General features: G+C 48.7%; 3 protein-coding genes across 8 annotated transcripts in view; all 3 read right to left on the reverse strand.

Annotated features, from left to right (window-relative positions):
• Positions 1-5,204, reverse strand: part of LOC149348504 (uncharacterized) — a 28,300-nt gene extending 23,096 nt beyond the window's left edge. The window contains exons 1-4 of the mRNA XM_089541778.1: positions 5,075-5,204; positions 2,501-2,563; positions 1,546-1,552; positions 137-231 (exon numbers count right to left, since the gene is read on the reverse strand). Of these exons, the coding sequence (XP_089397904.1) occupies positions 137-231; positions 1,546-1,552; positions 2,501-2,563; positions 5,075-5,204 (295 nt within the window). The remainder of the gene's footprint in view (positions 1-136; positions 232-1,545; positions 1,553-2,500; positions 2,564-5,074) is intronic.
• On the reverse strand, positions 1-18,094 carry LOC149348505 (uncharacterized). Of its 3 annotated transcripts, XR_016292767.1 has the most exons (11): positions 18,027-18,093; positions 16,440-16,488; positions 15,971-16,084; positions 14,435-14,593; positions 12,574-12,745; positions 10,045-10,211; positions 8,381-8,523; positions 7,424-7,503; positions 6,732-6,892; positions 2,501-2,563; positions 1-231 (listed from the first exon to the last, which is right to left on the reverse strand). XR_016292767.1 is itself a non-coding variant. In XM_089588132.1 (9 exons), exons 3-9 carry the CDS (start codon positions 16,073-16,075, stop codon positions 6,819-6,821), a joined length of 882 nt encoding a protein of 293 aa, XP_089444258.1. In that variant the 5' UTR covers positions 16,076-16,084; positions 16,440-16,488; positions 18,027-18,094; the 3' UTR covers positions 6,710-6,818. The 3 variants fall into 3 exon arrangements, 2 of the variants coding, with proteins under 2 accessions (XP_089444258.1, XP_089444257.1); XM_089588132.1 differs by lacking the exons at positions 1-231; positions 2,501-2,563 and having other exon boundaries at positions 6,710-6,892; positions 12,574-12,727; positions 18,027-18,094; XM_089588131.1 differs by lacking the exons at positions 1-231; positions 2,501-2,563 and having other exon boundaries at positions 6,710-6,892; positions 18,027-18,092.
• Positions 18,042-22,348, reverse strand: part of LOC149348506 (uncharacterized) — a 20,158-nt gene continuing 15,851 nt past the window's right edge. For 3 of the 4 annotated variants that reach the window (XM_089588136.1, XM_089588135.1, XM_089588133.1), the window contains one exon: positions 19,287-19,507. Coding sequence is in view for 1 of the 4 variants with exons in the window: in XM_089588135.1 (XP_089444261.1) it covers positions 19,502-19,507 (6 nt within the window). In the remaining 3 variants the exon portion in view is untranslated. Of the gene's footprint in view, positions 18,141-19,286; positions 19,508-22,348 lie in introns of those variants that run through there. The other variant, XM_089588134.1, reaches the window with a different exon arrangement.

Genomic DNA, 22,348 nt, shown 5'->3' on the forward strand with positions numbered 1-22,348 from the left:
CTGTGAATCGTCGGCAACAACCGGAACAAAAGGAGTGTACGTGTTAGCGACGAGCGAAATGCCATGATTAAACTTTTCACCGCGGACAAAAGGCAGCTCTCGAAGCCACCGTTTCTTGACAGCACCGCGTTCGCACCTTGCAAGATGAAGTAGTAGGCGACGAACATGCTGCCGAGAACGGTCAGGGTAAACAGCCCGACAACGACCCGCGCGATGCTCTCACGAGAATACCTGCATGCCGCCAAAAAAAGAGAGCAGCTTAGGACACTCCGGTGAATGTGGTAGATGCAGACGTTAAGCAACAGACAATCTGCATGCCTAACATTAGCGCAAGGTTCTGTTGGCCAGAAGTAGCACAGCTAGAGCAGCAAGTCATTGACTAAACTTGCAGTGCTTCAAAGACACGAACATATACGGAGCAGACAACTGTGCCTTACCCTACGAAGACGTTCGTGTCTGTCCGCGTCGTTCAAGCGTTACAAGTTTCGTCACGACGGACCAACTCGCCCGAATAACAACCCTGAAAAAATTAATTACAATTAATCAGCAGGGTGCGTCTAGTTTCTTGAACCAAGCGTCTGAATAAAAAACGGCCCGCTGTGGGCGGCTAAGAGAAAAGTAATCTAGCTATACATGCAAATCTCAGTATGTGAAAGCATGTTTTGAGGTGGTAGACAAAGGTCCTTAGGACCCGCGTTGCCCGTAATGGCACAACCTAACTATAAAAACCGTAGTGGGCGTTTTCAAGAATCTTAACGCTCTTGCTGGGAGCAAGGTACATGCACCTCGTCGAATTCTTATTTTAGAGAACCGGCACACAGCCATCTTTCACAGTACTTGCAAATGCGCGGCAACCACAACGCATTCAAGACCCGAGCCTATAAAGGATGGGTGGGATGAGCATAAAGGTATACATCAGAGAAATATTCTGCATTTTCTCCGGCTTGTAGCCATTCAAGCTTGGCGGAGCAAAGTACCGAGCCGCCACACACTAAATGTATATTATTCGTGTTTTAAGTTGAAACTCCCCTCCTGTTTCGGAAGATCTCCGCTCCATCATTCCAGCTTTCTGGCTTTGATTTTCCTTTCCGAAGACTTGCCTTCTTTATCCTTTTGTTTGTTTGAACCTCACGCCTTTCTCATCCGCTGCTGAGGATTACCCTCTGCTCTTACAATGAAGGCTACACCGCCCGTACGTCACACAACGGCCACACATCGGGGACGTTCTACGAGTTGTCCTTACAAAAGCAACAATTTTAAAGCAAGGTCACGTAAAGAACACACCACGCGTCTGCCTTTTGTTTATTTTGTCTTTCTTTCTGCTTGCACTGCAAATGATCAACAAATTGTCAGTCCCGACATTCTTGAGAGTCGCTGAAAGTTTGCAATAGACAGACCAATCTCGACTTTTTTTGAGAGTTTGAGTTGTTATAAATTTAGGACGGTCTCTTCGGCTGAGCGCACGACCGTTCGCAGTGCGATGTATCGGTAGCGCACACGCAGCTATCTATTAAAATGAGGTTCAAGCTGGAAGTAAATGCTTACATTTTGACTGAAATGATGAAGGAAGAAAGTGTTACAGAAAATTAATCGCTTCTTCTTCTAAGCAAGCAAGGATACTGTTAGCCACAATAGACACAACAACGCCACCATATACATTAACGCAGTGCCTACAACCATGTGAACAGTGCAGAAAGATCGGTGAAGCGTTCTATATCCCATGCACAGCGAATTTAGGGTTTTCTCAAGTCTCGTACATTTAGCTCGTTTAATGTGTATCGAGGATTCATCCAAGGTTGTCCAAGAGGTATTGCCTTTTCGTGGCAGCCCTTCACAAATTATTTTGACGCATTTCGTGTGCGATACCTTTTAAGTTATGTATCCTTGATGAAATGAAGGAAAGATATCGCGTTGCTGAAGAGTGGTTAAGCTTATTGGTTACTGCGTTCGGCTGATGAGCAAAAGAACATGGTATCGAAGCGTGGTGGTTGTGGCCACGTTTTTTTTTTTAATTCAAGCGAAATACAGCTGTGTACATTGCGATGTGAACGGAAGTTAAAGAACGCAAGGTTTCCGAAATTACCCGCTAGCTTTCCCCCACAGGGTGGTATATGTCTTCCATTCATTCCCTTCTCCACTTCTTTCCTTACGGCATGGCTTGAACGTCAATCCTGATAGAGGGCGCTGCAGCGTCCTTCCTTGCGTATAAGCAATTATTACTACTTAAGTCATAAATTTACGTGCTTCCTGTACGACCTTGAGGGGTTATGCTCAGAAATAAAACCACTGCCGATGATAATGTTTGAGCAGACCGCGAATGACAAAGTGCGGAAAGTAACAAACTTAACGACGTAACAAAAGAAAGCCAAAAGAGAGAGAAAAAAGATACAGCTAATAACGACCAAGCCGACTTAAGAAAGAACATTGTAATGGACGAATGAACCAATAAATATGCAATTGCAATCCTTATTTTAAGCTCCTCTCCCTTTCGAACACTTACGATCTTCCGTCAGTTCAAGGTCTTGCAGAGCTGTCTCACTGTTCCGTCGACCATAGTGGAGATCTGCGAAGACCACAAAAAGAAAGAAAATGAAATCAAAACAAAAAAGCTGCCTTGCATCGTGTTGGAGAAATTGTGGGGCTCATGGAAGAGTTGTTTTAAAGCACCCTTGTAGAAACATGTCTAACGCTTACCAAAAAGCTCACTGCATGGGCGTTTCACTCATATTTACACCAAGTTTTGGTGGCCGTAATGATGGAAAGTGTACTGAAATGACTATGTATTTAAAGGTGCGCGTTAGTTTTCATTGAGTTCGCGTTTGCCCATACTTCATCTGTCACGAATAACTCAGGCTCGTGCGAACCTCTTTTCGAGCTGAATGAATTCACGCCGTTGGTAAAACGCCAGCTTCAAGGGACACCAGAGTGAAATAGCAAATTCCATAAGTGGCTACGAAGGATGGATAGATTATAGCTCTTAAACACGACCAACGTTTCTTCTTCGCAGAAACGAGCCTGCGTTGCTAAGAAAACTACAAAGGAAATTGCAGATATCCTGCTTTCACAGGCACTCTTTCTCCGGTAAGGTTATGTCATTGTTATGATGTGCCTTCGCTGGAGTCCTCTGGCCACTCAAAGGTACCTTTCTGAGTGGTTCCGAAAAATAGCGGTTTTGAATTTCCTTCATACAACGGCTACAACCGGCGCACTGGCTGAGTAGTTCTAGTGCTCGGCTGCTGACTCCAAAGAACGCGTGCGCCCGATGCCGCCCGCGGCGGGCAAAATTCGATGGAGGCGAAATGCCAGAGGCCCGCGTACTGTGCGATGTCAGTGCACGTTATGAATCCCAGGTGGGTGAAAGCCCACGGCAAGATTCCACTGGTTACCTCGGCGACCCAAACAAGTGGTTTACCTGAATTATCAGCGCTGTTCTCCGTTGACTCCATCGAATCGCTAGGGGACGGCGGGATTAGCTGGCAGTGAGAATCCATGTTCCTCGCTAGAATAAGCCTCGGAATGAGCAGCGAGGGAGGGAGAGGCATGCGACCAGGCTACCGGTGAGCGATCCACCAGGAGCAGTAACGATGATGATGATGCCCCAGGCTTACTGGCGCCTGCCTCGAGATCTGAGTGTTCCTGGCCGCTTCTTTTTCGTCTCCTTGTGCGAAATGCTTTTACGTTCTCAGTGGCGCCTGACATTTGCCGGCGCATGATCTTCTCTACTGAGCATGCCCACGCGCAGGCGCAAAGTGGATATTTTCACTCCGTCAACAGTCATCATCATTGTCATCATCATCAGCTCGTCCTATTTGCTCTTCGTCCTCTTCTTGTTTATTCGTTATACCACTCTTTATTCGTTATACCGCCATCAGCCTAATTACGCCCACTGCGGGGCAAAGCCCTCTCCATGCCTCTGCAGTTAACCCTGTCCTTCGCCAGTTTCGGCCACCGCATCCCCGCAAACTTCTTAATCTCATCCGCCCTGATAAATTTCTGCCACCCCCTGCTACACTTACCCTCTCTTGTAATCCAGTCCGTTACCCTTAAGGACCAGCGGTTACCTTGCCTTCGCAGTAGATGCCCTGCTCAAGCAAGGTCGTCTCTAAGCATTTTTAATTTTCATATTTGTCATAAATTAGTCTGCTTTCGTTGATGAATGCTATAAGGGCTCGAGGCTGAGGCCCGGGTATCCACAAGCGTGTGTTTGTCGGCCTGCTTGGGTGTTAGCCCTGTTTGCGTAGATGTCAATTGCGTACAGACTGATGTCCGGGGAAAGTTCCCAAAAGTGACACATCGCCACCTTCGTGGCGCAACCGAAGAAAGGAAATATTAGTGGAGTGGTCTGCGACCCGGATATGCGGGACGCTCTGACCGGACATGAACCGCGCCCATTGTAATTCTCCGCAGTGAGCACTCCTCATGGCGAGTTAGACCGCCGGAAAGATTACATCTAAGCGATAGAATGGAAGCACGCGAAGAGCGCCGAAGAGGTTCCTTCTCTAGAAAGTCTGTCTCTCCTGCGGAAAGCTTCAGAGATTGTAGCAGGTGTGTCTCATTCAGTGAATGAGAGGTATTATCAGCTTCACTGACGTTGGGTGTGGTGCGTCGAGGGCACGGAAATGATTCCACTATGTGGCTGACATCACCCACAGTGTCTAGGGAATTGGCCACGTGTCGGGGAGCCGTAAATGCTGGTACGTGAAGTCTGTACAGAGAAGCCTGCTCGGGGGCAGATCTTTAGGCGGCGATATTGGGCACAAAACGTATTACAATGCTTTTAAGGAACGCCGCTAGAACCACCATAGTGAAGCTTTCTAGAGTTACGGGAGGTTTCGGTTTGGTTTGGTTTATGGGGTTTAACGTCCCAAAGTGACTAAGGTTATGAGAGACACCGTATTGGAGGGCTCCGGAAATTTCGAGCACCTGGGGTTCTTTAACGTGCACTGACAGGTTTCCTGCAAGAAATGCGAGAAACTGATCGATGCTGGTTGCGTGACAGTTATTCACAGAATTATTAGAGGAGGTGGTGGTGGTTTTGAAGCAAAAAAATAGGTCCTCGAGGGTGGGATCCTACTTGACCAGGAGTCCACGTGGCTAGGCTTCAAGCCATGTTTGGCCAGCTGTGTGAGCAGCTCGCAGGGCGGCCTCACATGAGAAAAGGGGGTGGGTTTGGGATGAGGTGTACTGCCACGGGTTGGAGCCATTCCCGCAGGTAGTGCATGAGGGCGGCCTTTGTCATCCCGCATCTGGAGCAGAGTGGCAGGGTCAAAATAGCGATGGAGGAGGTAGGCCTAGATGGAGCAGGTTGTCTGAAGTTGCCGCCAGTATGTACTTGTGATTCCAGTGTACAGTGAGCATGAGAGAGAGAAGTGGGCTGCATGCGTTAGCGCTGACAATGTTGTGGCAGGCACGCGGCGTTGCTGCAATAGGTCGCAGCGTTCATGGGGTGAAAAAACTCTCGCTATCAACCATTAACTGCCACCTGCCAGGGTGGCAGCGAGGGTGCGTTGCCTATCGAGTGTCCCCTTATAGCTGCCCGATATGCCGTCTGAATCTTGTACCGAGTAGCGATTTGATGGTATGTGGGTAGAGAGGCCGCGAAATTTCGTGGATGGGCTTGGGCGTCCGACCTTCTGGTGTTCGGTTGAAATAGCTCTGGGCTCAGTACGAACGCGAAATTTGCCGAGTATCGAGGCTTGCGCGGGAACGCACGTGATTATTCTCTGTTGGGTAAACGAGCCTCGAGGTGGTGGCCGCTCCCTCAGCCTCTATACGGTTGGTGTGGAGGGTGGCTGCGGCCCCGATGGTGCCGTCCTCGAAGGCAGCGACAGCGGTAAAATAGCCTGGATGGATATGTCACCGTGTCCATGTAGTCGGGTTAGGCTAGTTACGAGACAGCATTGTAGGTGCCCGTTGGGAGTAAGTGATTGGTGCTGACTGTGGTAGGCGAAGTGCAGGGGAAGCGCCCAATTGTCAACACCGCCTTGTGTTGCCTACTGCCGCCTGGTGTCCTTCGCGGTTATTCGTCCCTATTGGACGGTAATTATATGGGCAGACGTACACATCATTAAGACTCCTATAATTTAGCAAGAAGAGCCTGGCGTTAGCGACTCTGGTGGCCGGTGGTAATTTCTGCATGCTCTATACCAACTGTAAAATGTGTCTTAAGGCTACACTGCCGATAAGTTTACACGGATGACAAACCTCAGGTTTAGCTGCTAAGTCATGTCCGTTATGTGGAACACCAAATTGATCACGTTCTATTATGATCAATATATAGGGACGCAAATAAGTAGGCGAGTGGACAACTGATTGATAAACTTTACGGACAGAAATTAGGATTACGGTAGTGTTAACAGGAAGAGCCAGGCGTCAGAGACTCTAGTGGCCGGTGGTTAAAATTTCTGTGTGCTCTAGTCGAAGTATACAATGTGTCATAAGACTAGACTGCGCTGCCGCGGTGGCTCAGTGGTTATGGTGCTCGGCTGTTGACCCGAAAGACGCGGGTTCGATCCCGGCCGCGGCGGTCGCTTTGGGACGTTAAACGCCATAAACCAACCAACCGACTAGACTGCTGATAAGTTTACGCGCATGACAAACCTCAAGGTTAGCTGCTAAGTCATGTCCGCTATCATGCGGACATCAAATTGATCAGTTTATATTATGATTAATAGTAGGAACGCAAAGAAATAGGCGAGTGGACAATTGATTGATTGATGAACTTTACTGACAGAAATTGGGATTACGGGTTGCGCGTTAAGAAGACGTTGGTGAGGGTAGTAGAGGTTGGCACTTCTTGATCCAGGAGTCCATTGGCCTCAGTTGGGGCTCGGAACCTCCGTACCAGCTTGAGCTGACGCTGCGGTTCCAGATAGGCCAGGTCGTCTCACAGCTCAAGAAAAGGAACACACAAATGAGTATCAACACAAGCAAGAAGGTTAAAACATCTTACATGGTTGTACGGGAATACTAGAAACGTTTTTCTTGTACGCAAAAAAGGTTACTGAAGTGATGAGAAATTTGCAAATGAAGTCCCCGATTTCCGCAACCATTTACACAGGCACGAAATGACAGTGGGTCATTTTTGTGACGTTTTGATGCCGACGAATGAGGCGAAAGGCTGAAACTCCCCGCCAATCTCAGAACGAACGAAACCAAAACCGCTTTTCAGCCCACAACAGTGGTAAAGATTTATCAACAGATGGTGGGATAGCATTGTTCCCCATAAGGCTCAGTCTATCACGCTCACTGGCACTGAAGCGGAAGCTACGGAGCGAAAAGGTCCTTTTCATATAGTTTTCTTTTAAGACTTCGTATATTGTCAGCATACATTTCAAAGGCACATTAACGGGAGTTGACAATTTTCAACGCTGAAGGCAAAGAAAAAGCTTTCGAAGATCAACGAAGTAGTAATCAAACTTACCACGAGTTCGGTACGGACAAGGCAACCGTAGTGACGAGTCCCGCTTCGTACAGGGCGCACATCCAGAACGCCGATGCGTGCTGCGAAAAACATCCATGTAAACCAATGAATGTTTGTCGCTGTTTACGAAAATGCATCTATACTCTAGAAGAAGAAATATTTAGGAGAAATTACTTAGTTTGAAATATCTCTACGACTCTTTTGTCATCTGATTAGTAGCAATCCAGTACCCAGATCGGGAACAGGCGCCGCCACATGCGGGCAGGTAAAGGGCTGGTCAAAAGTTCTCGGGACACATGGTCTGCTTTTGAGGCACATAGTCGAGCGTTTGCTACATCCCCGCAAGGAGCGCTGGTAGCCTTGATTTTGCTTGAACGACCAGTTTTGAACCGACGCCTAGGCATGGAAAAAAAATAAATTGCGAGGACACTTTGACAACTAAAGTGTTGAGAGGCGAAAGCTGAGGACACTATGCCGTGACGACTTCCGGTTCGCGAGTCAATTGAATTCTTTATTCGTGTTTTTATTGGACGCTGTTCTTGACAGATGTCCTCCTTGGCGTCGAAATCACCCACAAAGTTTTGCCCGACGTATTAATCACGAAATGTTTCGGCTATACTACGTATTGCTGTCGTTTGTTAGCACCTACGGCCGGAGCTTTTATGAACTACACACTTTGTGGCCACCTTCGCTACCACTATGACCCGATGCCCATGCACGGTCGACCCCCCCCCCCCCCCGCGCTGGTCACGTGACCGTGAGAGCTCGACGTGACAGGAACGGATGTTCATTGCCTCCGTACCGGAATTCTCTTTACAACAATATTGCTGACAAAATTCACCTCCCGGTATGTTAAGACAATAGCTGCATGCCAAGCATTCTTCAGTGGTAACGACAGTTGGCCAAGTGAGTGACCCGACCGTCTGGACAGAGTCAACCCTTCCCTTTTCTCCTCACCTCTTTGTCTTTGTTTCGGACCATCGCCATTGCGCCGACATCTCTTCTTCCGGCTGCACCCACGTGACTACTGCACCGCCCACCCCGTCTGCACAACTCATCTGCTTCTGTACCGATGGTCCCATCAGCCGAGACTGCGCCTGCTGCGAATGTACAAAGGCAGACATGCAGATTTCATTCAGCGGCCACTACAGCGTTACAGGTGGGGACAAAATTCTAGGAACAGGAGAAGAATAAAAGCTGCATTTCTTGGCTGTCTAGAGGTGTCGCCACATATCGAGCGTTGCGGTGTGCTGGTCTGTGTGTAGTGCACCACATTTTGCGCCCGGCGAAAGAATGTGCGAAATTTTTTCTCAGATGCGCGCCAGCTTTGGACTATACTACTTTAGAACTGCAGTTGATGTTGCGAGAGGGTTATTAAAGCTCCTCAAAACCCAGAAATTCTACCAACATTGAAACCAACATTGAAACATTTTACAGGAAATGACGACCATATGTAGATAATGTTGCCAGAGAAAAACAGAAACAACAATCAAGTACACGGGCATCGTAAGACTCATGGAATGAGAAGGTGATGCTCATTGTCAGGAAAATATGAGGTGAAAGGCATTCCATTCTATACAGTTCCGAGGAAGAAGCTATTGTGACGAAGACGAAGCTGGCAGTGGCGCGGGACGGAGCGCTCGCGCTAGGCCAGCGGCCATTAAATCATCTCTTTTCCATGGTTCATCACGTCTCATTCTTCGGCTGGCCGCCACGTTACATTTGGTGTGAGGTGCTGGGGTCCCTTCATCGCCATCCTGGTCCCGGAGCTTCGATGTCCTGCGCCTGCCGTGGACGTCGGCCGTGAGTGCCTGGTCCGCGCCGCCCGGCCATGCCCCCGCCCGCCGGAGCTGAACCGACCTCGCCGCTCACCCCAGCCCCGTCCCCCGCCCGGACCACAAGACACGACGACACAAGACCCCACCGACCCGAGACCCCACCGACCCGAGACCCGACCGACCCAAGACCCAAGACCCACACGTGAAGACACCGGCCCCCTGCCCCTGCCGTCCGGTGCATCCACGGACCTCGGCCGTCAGCTCCTGGCACCCTCCGGCCCGGATGCTTCGTGGACCGGGACTCATTCTCTCATCTTTCTCATCGTGGCGGCCAGCACTGCACCATCGTCTACATCCTGTTCAAACCCCCACTCAAGACCATCGCCATTTCGCCGTCTGTTCGACACCGATCGGGACGATCGCTCGGAGGCCCCGGGTAGTGTGACGAAGACGAAGCTGGCAGTGGCCCGGGACGGAGCGCTCGCGCTAGGCCAGCGGCCATTAGATCATCTCTTTTCCATGGTTCATCACATCTCATTCTTCGGCTGGCCGCCACGTTACACTATTTTTAAAGGGTCCCATTGCTCGACCTGTGGGGTGGCTTTGGGGCGAGGGGTGATGCAAGGCCAACCCAGCTCTTGGTGGCTACCTCTTGCTGAGATCGGAAACTCTGTTTCCAGGGCGCAGAGAGAAGCTATTACCTTCTTGCGTGGATTCGGGTCATTTGACGCAGGTAGATGACCGGAACTTTCTCATCCGCATCATCATTGTGTCTCCGGTAGTCACAGTGAGAATTCGCTACAGCACACAGCGGGAGGAACACTGAAGCGGTTTTGTCCTCACCTTAGATGCCTCCGCCTTTAGACAGGCGCAGGTTTCCTCCTGGCTTACGCGAAGTGGTCCCCGCTGCCTGCAACTGATGCAGTGCCTCCTGCTGGTACCTCCCGCCGGTGCCGGAGAGGAGGCGATCCAGCCCAGCTTTGGCTTCCAAGCAGGACACAGAGCCCCGGCTGGAGAAGGAAGGGAGCGACGTTAAGTAGTATGTTGGGGAGGAAGATATGTAGCTTAGAACAGGCACTCTAGATGGGAGGCCTATTGTGGAGGGAGGAAATCAGAACGGCATATATATAGGCTGCCGATAGCAGCGAGGGAAGGCAGCGCGTGTTAGGCGCACAAATGAGAATGGGATCATTCCACGCCAACTGACTCAGACTGTGCGCTCGATGATCATAGATTTTTTTAAAGTCATCATCGATTTGTTTAACGGAAATCATAGTTTATCAGATTTTTGTGAGAAACGGAAAGATTGAAAGGCGATCAGCAAAGGAACGTCAGGAATTGCTTCTTCCATTGAACTGCTTTCGATTAGTAATCACTTTGAATAGTATAAACTACGAAAGTATCAAAATTGATACTAATAGAAAGCAGTTCTATGGGATTGAGTAAGAAAATGAGGTGCAGTGATAAGTTTATAAAATGCATTGTGGGATGGCTTGTATAAACCTAAAGCTCAGTGAAGCATTGCACAGTACGCCATATTTGAACAGTACGCCAGATTTGAAAGCTAAAGGGCTAATAATACGGGTGAATGGGAAGTTTTTGTTACATTAATGCGGTGACTTTAGAGGACGCCTGCCAAAATGAAACTGCTGGAGTCAACGGCATAGGGCATTCGATTGGGGTTTTAGCACTTGGTATAGGAGACTTAAGAAGCCTGCAAAAGCATGCGACGAGAGCGTGAGAAGAAACACAAACGAGCGCCATCTCAACGAACCTGCCCTTACAGTCTACTCAGTGAAACGCGGCAATATTAGATAAATTGACCATCGATTATAGATGGCCCAGGTAAACTTTTGGTGGTGTCCCGGACCAAATTTTGGAAATCACCTCGGCCGAATTCGGAGATCGCCATCGTGTCGGGCAAGCTCAATTATGGCCGGACATCGAGTCTGGTCCTAATCGGGCAAGGCCAAATTTTGGGGGTGGGTCTAATTTGCTCCGGGGAATCAGTGCGAAAGCACGGATCTGTTCTATGGAGATGACGATGAGCGGGCGGTGCGGCCGGAGAGAGCAGATGGAAGTTGAAGACGACGACTCCCCGCAATGCATAGCGTAGCAGTGGGGTGCAGTTTAACATGAGGCATGCCACCACGGCAACGACAAAAACATGAGGCGTGTTCGGCTGTGGCGATATGCGTAGAGGTCTCGCGCAGCGTCCTGTAAAGCTTATCCGTTCGCGCCGCCGTGGATTGCGCTCCCATTCGTGGATAGTCTACCTATTTTTTCTACTACCTAAGGGCATTTTGTCCTTGCCTAGGCTGAAGGTCAATTTATGAGAGCGGACAGCTTCCGCGGTGTTGAGCGCGGTTGGTGCATCGAGTAGAGCTGTCGCTCTGAAAATAAACATTCAAATTCAACCAGCCGCCGCGGTGGCTCAGTGGTTATGGTGCTCGGCTGCTGACCCGAAAGACGCGGGTTCGATCCCGGCCGCGGCGGTTGAATTTCTTTGGAGGAGAAATTCTAGAGGTCCGTGTACTATGCGATGTCAGTGCACGTTAAAGAACCCCAGGTGGTCGAAATTTCCGGAGCCCTTCACTACGGCGTCTCTCATAGCCTGAGTCGCTTTTGGACGTTAAACCCCATAAACCAAACCAAACCAAATGCAATCAATTCCTAACACATGGTGCACACGTTGAGGCGGTCGCACGGATGTAGCCGCTAAATGCGCGCTTTGGTGCAGATTTCGTGCGCCGCACGTAAATATGTATATTGAACTTCTGTGAAGATTACGCTCCTTAAGTGTAACGGAGTGGATTCCAAGAGAAGGCAAACGTAGCAGGGGGACGGCAGAAAGTTAGGCGGGCGGATGAGATTAAGAAGTTTGCGGGGATACGGTGGGTGCAGGTGCCATAGGACAGGGTGAATTGCAGAGAGATGGGAGAAATGTTTGCCCTGCAGTGGGCGTAGTCAGCTGATAATGATGACGATGATGAAAGATTAGGCTGACGAGAGACACGCCTGAAGGGTTCTTAAAGCAAAATGAAATGAATTAAAAGACGGCTAAGGCTAGACAGACACGTGCCTGAGGAGGATGCACTCATGAACGACTCGCGCAGTCTTAATACTTAAGACTTCTATGTCAACTGGGCGTGTAATGATTTGCGCGAAATACTCACTCTTCAGTTCAGCGGAGATTGGGCCATACGTTGTAAAACAGCGAGTCTTTACTAGTTTCTGCTCCTGGCCTATATAACAATACATGAAATATTAAGAGATCAGATATTCTCCGCTTGTTATCCTCGACGCATACTGGAACTCTTGCCGTGTGTTGCGCCACGCAAGCCTCACTGACTCTCAGAGCGCCATACATACCGGTCCGCCGACGGGCTTCTGCAGCGAAGCGTGGTCGCTGCGCCTCCACCCGTCGTTTGGGCTTCGACGAGGGGTGTGGTGTCCACCAGAGAACACAGCTGGCATTGGACCCGAGAGAGCTGCGGCAGTCAACTTCTCGGGGCCGACTGGCAGCCTGTGGCAAGTGATCGCCCTTTCAAGAACCGAAGTGAAAAATAGAGTCAGTAGGTTTTTGATAACAGAAAGTTCGCCAGTAATTCAACTATTAGTTTGCCCTTCATGATGATGGAATGATGCAGCGTCAACCAATTTGAATGCAAGTAATGAACCACAAAACGAATACTACATCACCACCACCCTCATCACCAGCCTAACTACGCCCAATGCAGGACAAAGGCCTCGCCCGTAGATCTCCGTTACTATTCACGACCAGCGGTTATCTTGCCTTCACATTACATGCCTTGCCCAAGCCCATATCTTCGATTTCGACTAGGATGTCATAAACCCGTGTTTGTTCCCTCAACCCACTCTGCCCTTTCCAGTCTCTTAACGTTACACCTGTATTTTTTTCCATAACCCGCTGCACTGCGGTTAACGTGTAAATACTACACACCAGACAATTGATACTGCGCTGTTTATGTACGAGGGGGTACCCAAAAGAAACCGGACTAAATTTTTTGGTCGGCAAAGCTTCTGTGGTACCGCGTTTTGCCACTAGGAGCGCATAGAACGAACATTCCAGAGTCAGTAAGCCGAGTGCCGTCGTTGAAGGAGGTCAGACTAGTTTAGGCAGAGTTTTAGAGTGACGACTGTTTTGTGTGAATGTCGTTTTTGCAATGGCTGATTTTCGTGAACAGCGTGCGCCGGTGAAATTCTGATTTTTGCTCGGAAAAAGTTGAATGGAAACTCTTGAAATATTAAGAAAGACGTACAAGGACGATGCTATGGGGGGAACTCAAGTGTTCCTGAATCGAGTCCTGAATCAAAGCAACAATCATGCCAATGGAAAACTCCAAATTCACCTCGCCTCAAGAAAGCTCGTCAGGTGAAACCAAACCTCAAAACAATGCTGATTTGTTTTTTCGACGTGAGAGGAGTCGTCCATTGAAAATTTGTTCCGCAGGGTCAGACAGTTAGCCAGGCTTTCTACTTGGATATTTTGAAAAGATTGGGCAACAGTGTGCGGTGGAAGCGGCCAGATTTGTGGCGGTCGGGTGACTGGTTTTTCCATCATGGCAATGCCCCTGGTCACACAGCGCTGTCTCAGCGACAATTTTGGACCAAAAATGGCATGACCCTATTCCTCAACCCTCATACTCTCTCGACCTTGCCCCGTGCTGCTTTCTTTGTTTCCTAGAATGAAAAAAATAGCTGAATGGAAAGCGTTTCGCTGATGTTGCTGAGGTGAAAAACGACGGAGGCACTGTCAAGCATCACAAAAGATGAATTTAAACAATGTTTTGAAAAACGGAATGAAAGATTCGACAAGCGTATCATTGCAAGTGAGGAATACTTTGAAGGAGATTGAAGGCCTGTGCTTAAAATGTGAACAAATAAGTTCAAACAAAAATAAGTCCGGTTTCTTTTGGGTACCCCCTCGTACCCATGTAGAAGGAGTGCCTAAAGGGAAGTGAGGAAAGTTGTTGCAGTGGACATGTGGGCGTAGGACGAATCCTCGCTCCCGAAAATTTTAACGCATCCCCATCCACACTCATACGAGGAAAGGGGATACTACTTGGTTTGAGTGTGCGCATTAATGCGCGCAAAAAAGAATGAAGTTTACGCGTGCTGTTTTATCTGCAAAATTCATGGCGCCTCCTGCCAAACCAGACGGCATTAGGTGAACTGGCGCCATCTCGCGACGCGTGGAGGAATTCCTCACCTTCTGCCACGAAGGGTGTGCGCGTGCACTTCGGCTGCTGCACACCGCAGCCGCCTTGGAGCCGACTTTGGAGGCGCCGCTGGAAGTCGCACCCGCTGACGTGACGCTGTCTGTGCACCGGGAAGCCCATTCGAGTGGCTTCCGAGAAAGACACCCAGTCTGGCGGAGGATAGAAAAGAAGCAAAGATTTCAACAAGCGACGCTGACTCAGCCGTTTCGGCCCTATAAGAGAGACTGACAACATCGTGGATTTTTCGCCGCTAATTATGCTTAGAGGAATTCACTTAGGCGACGTATATTTGTAATACCTAAGTACTTACTCACTAGCGCCCAGACACGCCGTGTTGGCTCAGTAGTTACGTCGCTCGGCAAAATTCCAGATGCATGTGTACCGTGCGATGTCAGTGCACGTTAAAGAACCCCAGGTGGTCGGAATTTCTGGAGCCCTCCACTACGGCGTGCCTCATAGCCTCAGTTGCTTTGGGACGTTAAACCCTAATAAGCCTAAATCACTGGCGTCCACACGACAGCAGCTTTTAGAGCTGCATTGTAAACATAACAAGCAACTAACCTTCTAGTATTCTTTTTTCTTCTAGGCTATAATAAAGTTTCAGGATCCTGAAGCAGCATGCACCCTATGAGCGAAACCTCAGTGGAGGGCTCTGAATTACTTTACGCCACCCAGCACTCTTTCCGTGCATTGACGACGTAGCAAAAGAAAAAGATTTTGCGTTTAGCCCCTATCTAGCCCCTACTGAAATGCGGTCCCTGTGAGAGGGATTTCAAGCCGGGGCCTAGCGCTCAGCAGCGGAACGCTATAGACACCCAGCCTTGCTGCTTCGGTCCATTTGTGCCTTTTGCTTGTAGCGTACATGTGCCAATTGTGAAGAGCTTGTTTAGTACCGGAAATACGAAAAAAAAACTGAGCGAAGCGGGTAGGCATTTCAGCATTGGTGCTGTCGTGGCGTGGCAGGGATTGCGCTGCCCCCACGGTTTCTCTCATGGTCGACCGTCACTCTAAACCACACAAAAAACAAGCTTTCTGATGCTTGACCAAGAGGCAAAACGACCACGAGATCTTTCGCTTTCACTAACCGAAATCGAAAATGAAAAACCCCATGCCTTAGGGTTACGACAGAACACGAGAAGCTCCTCGCCAAGCGCACACGTCTCGCATGCGTACGATTAGGCGGATTAACCGTCAACTTTGGGAGCGGAAATCTCGAAACACGGGTGCGTTACGGGCAGTCCAGCATGCGCAAGAGTTAACCTGTGACTGCCTGTATGTTTCCGATGAAATACGCGCATTTATTGCATAAAAGGAAGTTTATGAATCGAGCACATACCACGCGCATTTCAACAATCGCGAATGCCCGTCTTTCGCCGGCCTGCCTCACAAGTTTCACAGAAGTCGATGCCCATCCTGTACGAGTTCAGGCCAGTACACTGCGCCTCAAATTCCACCCGTTGGAGCAGGAACGATGGACCAATGGGCGCGTCTGCTGCGTGGGCAAAGCGGCTGGCAGACTTCCTCACCTTCAGCATGTCTTCTTCAGGTGTGGGTGCATTGCGCCCTCGTGACGTCGTCTGTCCAGTCACCATAGGCGCGCCTTGCTCAAACATTGGTGGCACACTCGCCATGGACTCGGGCTGCACATCCAGAGTTAAAGAACAATGTCATCAAAAAAGGTTTTTACTGCTACATCAACGCTACTGGCTACAACTGCAATCAAATTTAAAATGTGGTGTTTAACGTCCCGAAGCGACGCAAAAGGCTAAGAACGGTTTAATCGAGAGTATCTAGTGAATTATAAGACTACCTGGTTTTCTTATACGTGCGCTGACACTGCAGGGCATGCACGCGCCTCTAGATCAAAAGGATGGAGAATTACTTCGAACAGACATTCGTATATACTATACTGGAGGCTCTATGATACGGCGTCACGAACGAGTTGTACGCATCAAGGCAATACAAATGCAAGGTCCACCAAAGTCATCAACGTACCAGTCATGGTGGTCCCTCCGTGAGGCTGACGTTAGGTAGGAGCAGTTCTCTGCAGAAGGCAAGATATGGTCTTAACAGCTGTGTTAGTTCACCTGCATTAAACACACCCAGTAGCGAGCACTGCCTAAGCTTTTCGCCCTTTACCAGGTCTGGAAGGTAGCCATACAGAGGTCAAGGGTAGAGAAAAGTAGCCCACTGTTTTCTTTCGATGCCAGATTTGTCACAACTGGCCTGTAAACCTGTACAACACACCATGCCATGGAGGAAAATGGTTTATGTTCATTTTCTGCAGGAGGTCCCTGAAAACCTCAAATGGTGACGAAATTTTGCCGTCCAGCCGCAATCTCAAGTCAGCAATCTAAAGTCCTGTCTCGGAACTGGCACAGATTTCTTCTGCTTCATATTGTTCCGATGTTCGGTTTATGTGAACGCAATCTGCGTAAAAAGGCTCTCCAACGGAAATCGGAAACTGGAGCTAAAAGGGCCTGATAGGGAAAGGGAAAGGAAATGGGTCCCCTCATCTATGGCAGGTTGCCTTTTTCAAATAGTTGATCCTGACCAAGAAAAATGGAAAAGCTGTATGCTTATTAAAACTTTCATGGTATTTAAAGTGGTAAAATGGGGTCATACTCTGAGAGAAGCGAAGGATGAAGCATGTGATATTCATAAAATTTTCGAAATGCGTGCGAAGATGCGCTTAATAAAAAGGTTGACGGTCTTATATATAAATAAGTACAGGTTAAAAGGATATGAACTGATAGCAGGCCACTGCTATGCTCCCAACAGCAAGCGGATGTATGCTAAGTGTATGCGTCCGTGTGTATGTGTACAGAATTTTCACGCATTTGCGACTTTCTGCTCTCGGAGGTTCGCCGTTTAATGCTTAATGGAGCTTCCTTCGCTGGCTCTCAGGGAAGCCTGGAAACTGCGCGTAAGACATGCCAGGAGGGCGACGCCAGCAACCTCGTAGACAGTAACTCTATACAGCAACGGCTGGAAGATCTGGAGCCAAACGCTTATACGCCTTCAGGCGTGTAACAGAACTGGGCGAAGCTGGTTAGCGTTGCTTTACTTCTTTCTAACAGAGATCCGAAAAACAAAATGCCCAACGTAATAATCACATCTCACCACAGAGTTGTTTCGCGCCTGTTCCAGGACTTTCACTTCCGTTGTTGCAACGATTAAGCTGAGCATGGGAAGCGGATATTTAGAATAACGGAAGCTCAGAGAGATCTACCGAAAGAAAAAGCTTGTTAAGTTTTGACCGCCTCAATATTTCACGCGCACCCATGCATGCTTATTTGATTAAGTAAAATCTCACACTAAGTAGCCGAGTACTAGAACACTCTTATTTGACGATTTGCGGAAACCTGATGCGAGTGTTCCGCATCGGATTTTAGATTAGAACCAGATTCCGAATATCGTTGAAACTTGGATCAGCGGAAAAGACTTACACAGAGAAAGGAAACGACACACACGGATATGTCTGGGCTTGTCTTCAGTTCTTTAGTTGTGGCATTCAGACCATGTACGACGGAGTCATTTTCGCATTTCTGCGTGGGCAAAGCCATAGGCAGTCGTCCTCACCTTCTTCCCTCAGTCCTTCCGCAGGGCTGGGGCAGTAGGGGGCTGCTGGACGAAAACCGGGCGTCGGCGGCACCCACGTGGCGATAACGCTCCAGGCACAGGCTGGGGCTCGAGCTGCAAATCAGGGCCACATAGGACGTTAGTGGCCCAGCTTCAGTGCACTTGTCGGTTATTAAAAAAAAAGGTGGTATGGTGCCGCATGGTACGTTACGGGAGGGTATGGTATGGTATTGGAGGTTTCACATATGGTATGGTACGGTACAGTATGGGAGGTTTGACGTCCAGGAGCGACTAAGGCTAGAAGGGACTCCGTGGTGGTGTGTTCGAAATAAATTTGAATGACCTGAGATGTGTAATGGACAGTGACATCAAACAGCACATGTGCGCTTTTGAATTTTGCCTCCGTCAAAACTCTGCCGCCGAGGCCGGACTGAACCCGAGTCATCCGGCTCAGAAGTGGAGCGCTCTAGCAACCGAGTGCTAGTAAAATAATTATCTATTACAGCTTGCACATAACGCGAAAAAACCGTACCACTGTTGTGCTCTATAAGTACAAACTAATTACATATACGTTAAGCCCTAGATACCACAAAGTGAAATTCCATTGGCTAATACAGAGGAAAGACGAGAAAAAAATCTATAATCATCATCACAAAGTAGGATTGCCTTACTGACAATAGAAAGCAACAGGTTAGGATATATGCATGAATGACAACACCACGCGTTTACTCGTGCGGGTAAAAAAGCGGAAACTGCCGTATGTTTAAGGAATGTAGTGCAGATTGGTTTATAGTATTCATCAGTATCATCAATGTGAACAAAATATTCTGGGGTCACCTGAGCAATTCTAATGATGTGTGAATGCAAAAGCATTGATACTTGTCGCCGAGTCTGTCGCTCAGTTGATGTCGGGACTTGGGGGGTGAACATTGTTTCGCTGCACGCTTCGCCGCGTTGCGACTTCGTCAGCAGTGACCTTGCCGCCTCCGTGCACGCTTTGCTGTCAGCTGATGATGTAAACGCGAGTGATTCAATTTCGAATGATAGGACTGCATAAGCCGCGCTTACGTGAATACGACAGTGGGCAGCGTATTTCCTAGTGTATCCCGCACAGACGATACGCCACTGTGTACATGTACCACATTAGGTCTGTCGGGACGGTGACCTGTTGTCCAGTGCACGCGAGGGAGGGGTACAGCCGCCCCCATCTTGAGCGCAGCCTGCTTTTGTTATCCACCTGAGAGGGTACTGTACAGCTACTGCAGGAAGGAGGAAGAGGGGCGCCTCCAAATCTTTTTCCGTACATCACTAAAGTCGACTTGCCTTTCTGGATCGAGCCCTGCTTTGTGATGGCCTGTAGCTGCAGGAAAGGTGATGACGTCATTCGGGGGCCGCATTCCTGCCCCACGGTTCTGCCACAGCTTTCTGCTGACGGCTGGGTTTTTGGCGCATCTAATTAGTTGATGCTCCCGCTTTCATAGCTGAAAGAAAAGTCCAAGCTGTTGCTGAACCGAGATTTTTTGCGCCACGACGCAGCACGTGGTCAAATGGCACGAAAACGAACGAGTCCGGTCTATTAAGCACCTCAGGAATGGAAGCACCGACATTGATGATCGTTTGAAAATGGCACTGATGCCTCCCTACGCTTTGCCCGTGGAGGCGTTCCAGGCACGGGAGTGAAAAATCTTATAGCTATGCCAGTAAAGTTCCGTCACAACTTTGTACCGCACGACTCTTCCTCTTCTCGGTAACAAACTGCGTTAAGTGGCCCTGCGGACTGTAGCAAAGTGGGCTGCAGCACTCATTTCTTCTTGTTCCCATCCTTCGGTAAAACATGTCAAAATAGATTACAACTGGGACTGCAGCACGTCCTCCTAAAGTCGTCAGATCTGCTTTCCGTTCATTGGCTGTTGCGCGTGTTACATTCCAGTTCCTCCACATCCGGATGCCACTTCTACCTGATGCCGTTTACGCTGCTGCTGCAACTGTGGCGGTCACGATTCTTGTCAACAAGTATAATGATTTTTATTTTTTTTAAGAGGTAAGAATAGTATAATGTAGCAAACAGACACCGAAACACCAATTAGTTGCACTCGTTCCTGTTCACTGACGAAAGGAAAAAATGTCCAAGAGTGTGCTTCCGAGATATGCAGTGGGGAACTGATAGCAGAACTGAAGCTATCACTTTCCGTAGGCCGGGGAGAACCTTCGTCACCACCTTTCTTGGTGCTTTTGGTGCGACAGCACTGCTTAACGTGGTCCTAACGATGAATATAATATTGATGATTGGCCTTGAGGGCGACCATGGCAAATCAAATAAATAAACATTGCCCGACTGGACTTTGAAGCCTGCGCTTTGAAACTGCGGTGGCGTCAAAAGATTCAGCTTCGCTTGCCACTGCCCGAAGGCACGCGCGCCGATGGTAGCTTCGAACGCTAGAGCATATGGCACATTTACGCCCAGCGAACTTGTATGAATGCGTCCCACGAGTGTGAAAACAGAGAAATAAGTGTGGAAAACGGAATCGAGAAGTGCCATTAAAAACTTTTCTAAGCGAGCATGCTCAGGGATCACCGTACGGCGCACCCATTAAACGGTACAAGCTGAGGAAAGCAATAAGACAAGTGGCTATAAGTTACTGCATCAAGAGCGGGCAGCCATGTAAACCACATTTCTGTCACGGTCGCTGGATCGCCACCACGTCGGCTATGAATGCAGCAGCAGGAGGAGGACTCCATTTCACTTTTGACTACCTCAGTCGGGCACGTGAAACGCTCCTTTGGGAGGCCTGCCTTTAATCGTGTCGTGTTCGCTTGTACTAAAGCCATGTAAGATCTCGCATCATAGAGTTTCTTGCTATTACCTAGAGGGAAAGCTGGCACCCCATCTATGGGGGTTCAGCCACCATTGGCGCTCTAAGCTACTGGTGAGCTACTGACTGCGGAACCACAACTTTTGGCCAAAAAATAATGCAAAAATAGACGTTAATAATGAAGATTGCCCTAGCAATCAATGCCGTGTCTATAAATTGCAACAAACGAACGCAAAGCTTGCCAAAAATAAGAGGTGACTAGCTGTACTATTGGCCAAGTATTGCACGCTGCAGCAACTAACACTTTGTGCTTAACAAGCGCATTAAAAAAAATATATAAAAATGTTTTTGCTTAACACTTTAAGAGTCCTTTTAAGGGAATTTCGAAAAAAAATGGTGTGGTTTAGCTCTGGTTAAACCTGGTTGGTTGCGAAAGCAATACAGTGTTATGCTTGGTCACATCCACGTGGCTTCATTCCGTTTAGCTTGCCTAATCCCAGCTTCTGAGCTCGATACAGCTCGTTTAGCTGCTTCGGCTTCTCGTCGTTTCCGCAGTCGTTCTTCTCGTTGTTCTTCCGTTTCTTGGGCACGTTGTAACCTCTTTCTTGCATTCTTCCTAGCTTGCTTGGCTGTCGCCTTAGAGTTAAACTGTTCCGAAGCAGTAGAGCAACTAGATTCAGATATAGACACTTCGTCGGTGACTTCCATGGCGAGACTCCTCGAGGAGTGCGGCACGACCGGCTCGTCCTGGCTGCTGTGGAGAAAGCAAGCTGACGTCACGCGTCGCCATAGCAACGGAGAGGCTGACGTCACACCATCTCTGTTAGGCGCAGCGGCGGCTCCTTGAAGAGGATGGGGGTCCCCGGACCACGCGACGAGCGGTTAAACCTGGTGTATACAGTATTGCTTACGCAGTAAAAAGAGAAACCTTTTATTGGCGTCGCGTGCTGTTGCGTTTTCGCCACTATGGCTTTTGCGCACTACGTACGCGGCAAAGGCACGCACACGGAGAACAGCGTTTTCGGAATTGCAAATTTCAGTAATGACACTCTGTGTTCCCGAAAAAAATCCGACTGTCCCGCGTTAGGTAGCTCACCGGCCCATGATGCTTTGAGCGTCCATTATGGCTAAATACAGTGCCGTCAGCTTGTAATCGAAAGAAACTCTGTCTCACATAATGTGCTTCACGTTTACATCTAGAGGGATACAGTGACCGCATCTTTGCTTTCCTTATTACCTCGATTATCTCAGAGAGCAGGGCCATAAGCTATTCAATTTCACTAATGGCTTTGTTGGTGTCCAATTTTTCGCTTTATATTTCTACAATTCCGCAACATGATACCGCCCCTTAGAAAAAAAAAAGCAAACTGGTAGTGAGGTAGTTTCTCTGAAAGAATACGCCTTTCAATTGCACTTCATCCCAGCCGCATATCCTCCTTGACATGAAATAAACACATATCGCTCGTTCCTATATTCGCAATCTATAAAACAACCTGTACGGAATAAAAA

Source organism: Amblyomma mixtum, chromosome 4 (genome assembly GCF_055824585.1).
Source record: "Amblyomma mixtum isolate Tamu chromosome 4, ASM5582458v1, whole genome shotgun sequence".
Lineage (NCBI taxonomy): Eukaryota > Metazoa > Arthropoda > Arachnida > Ixodida > Ixodidae > Amblyomma > Amblyomma mixtum.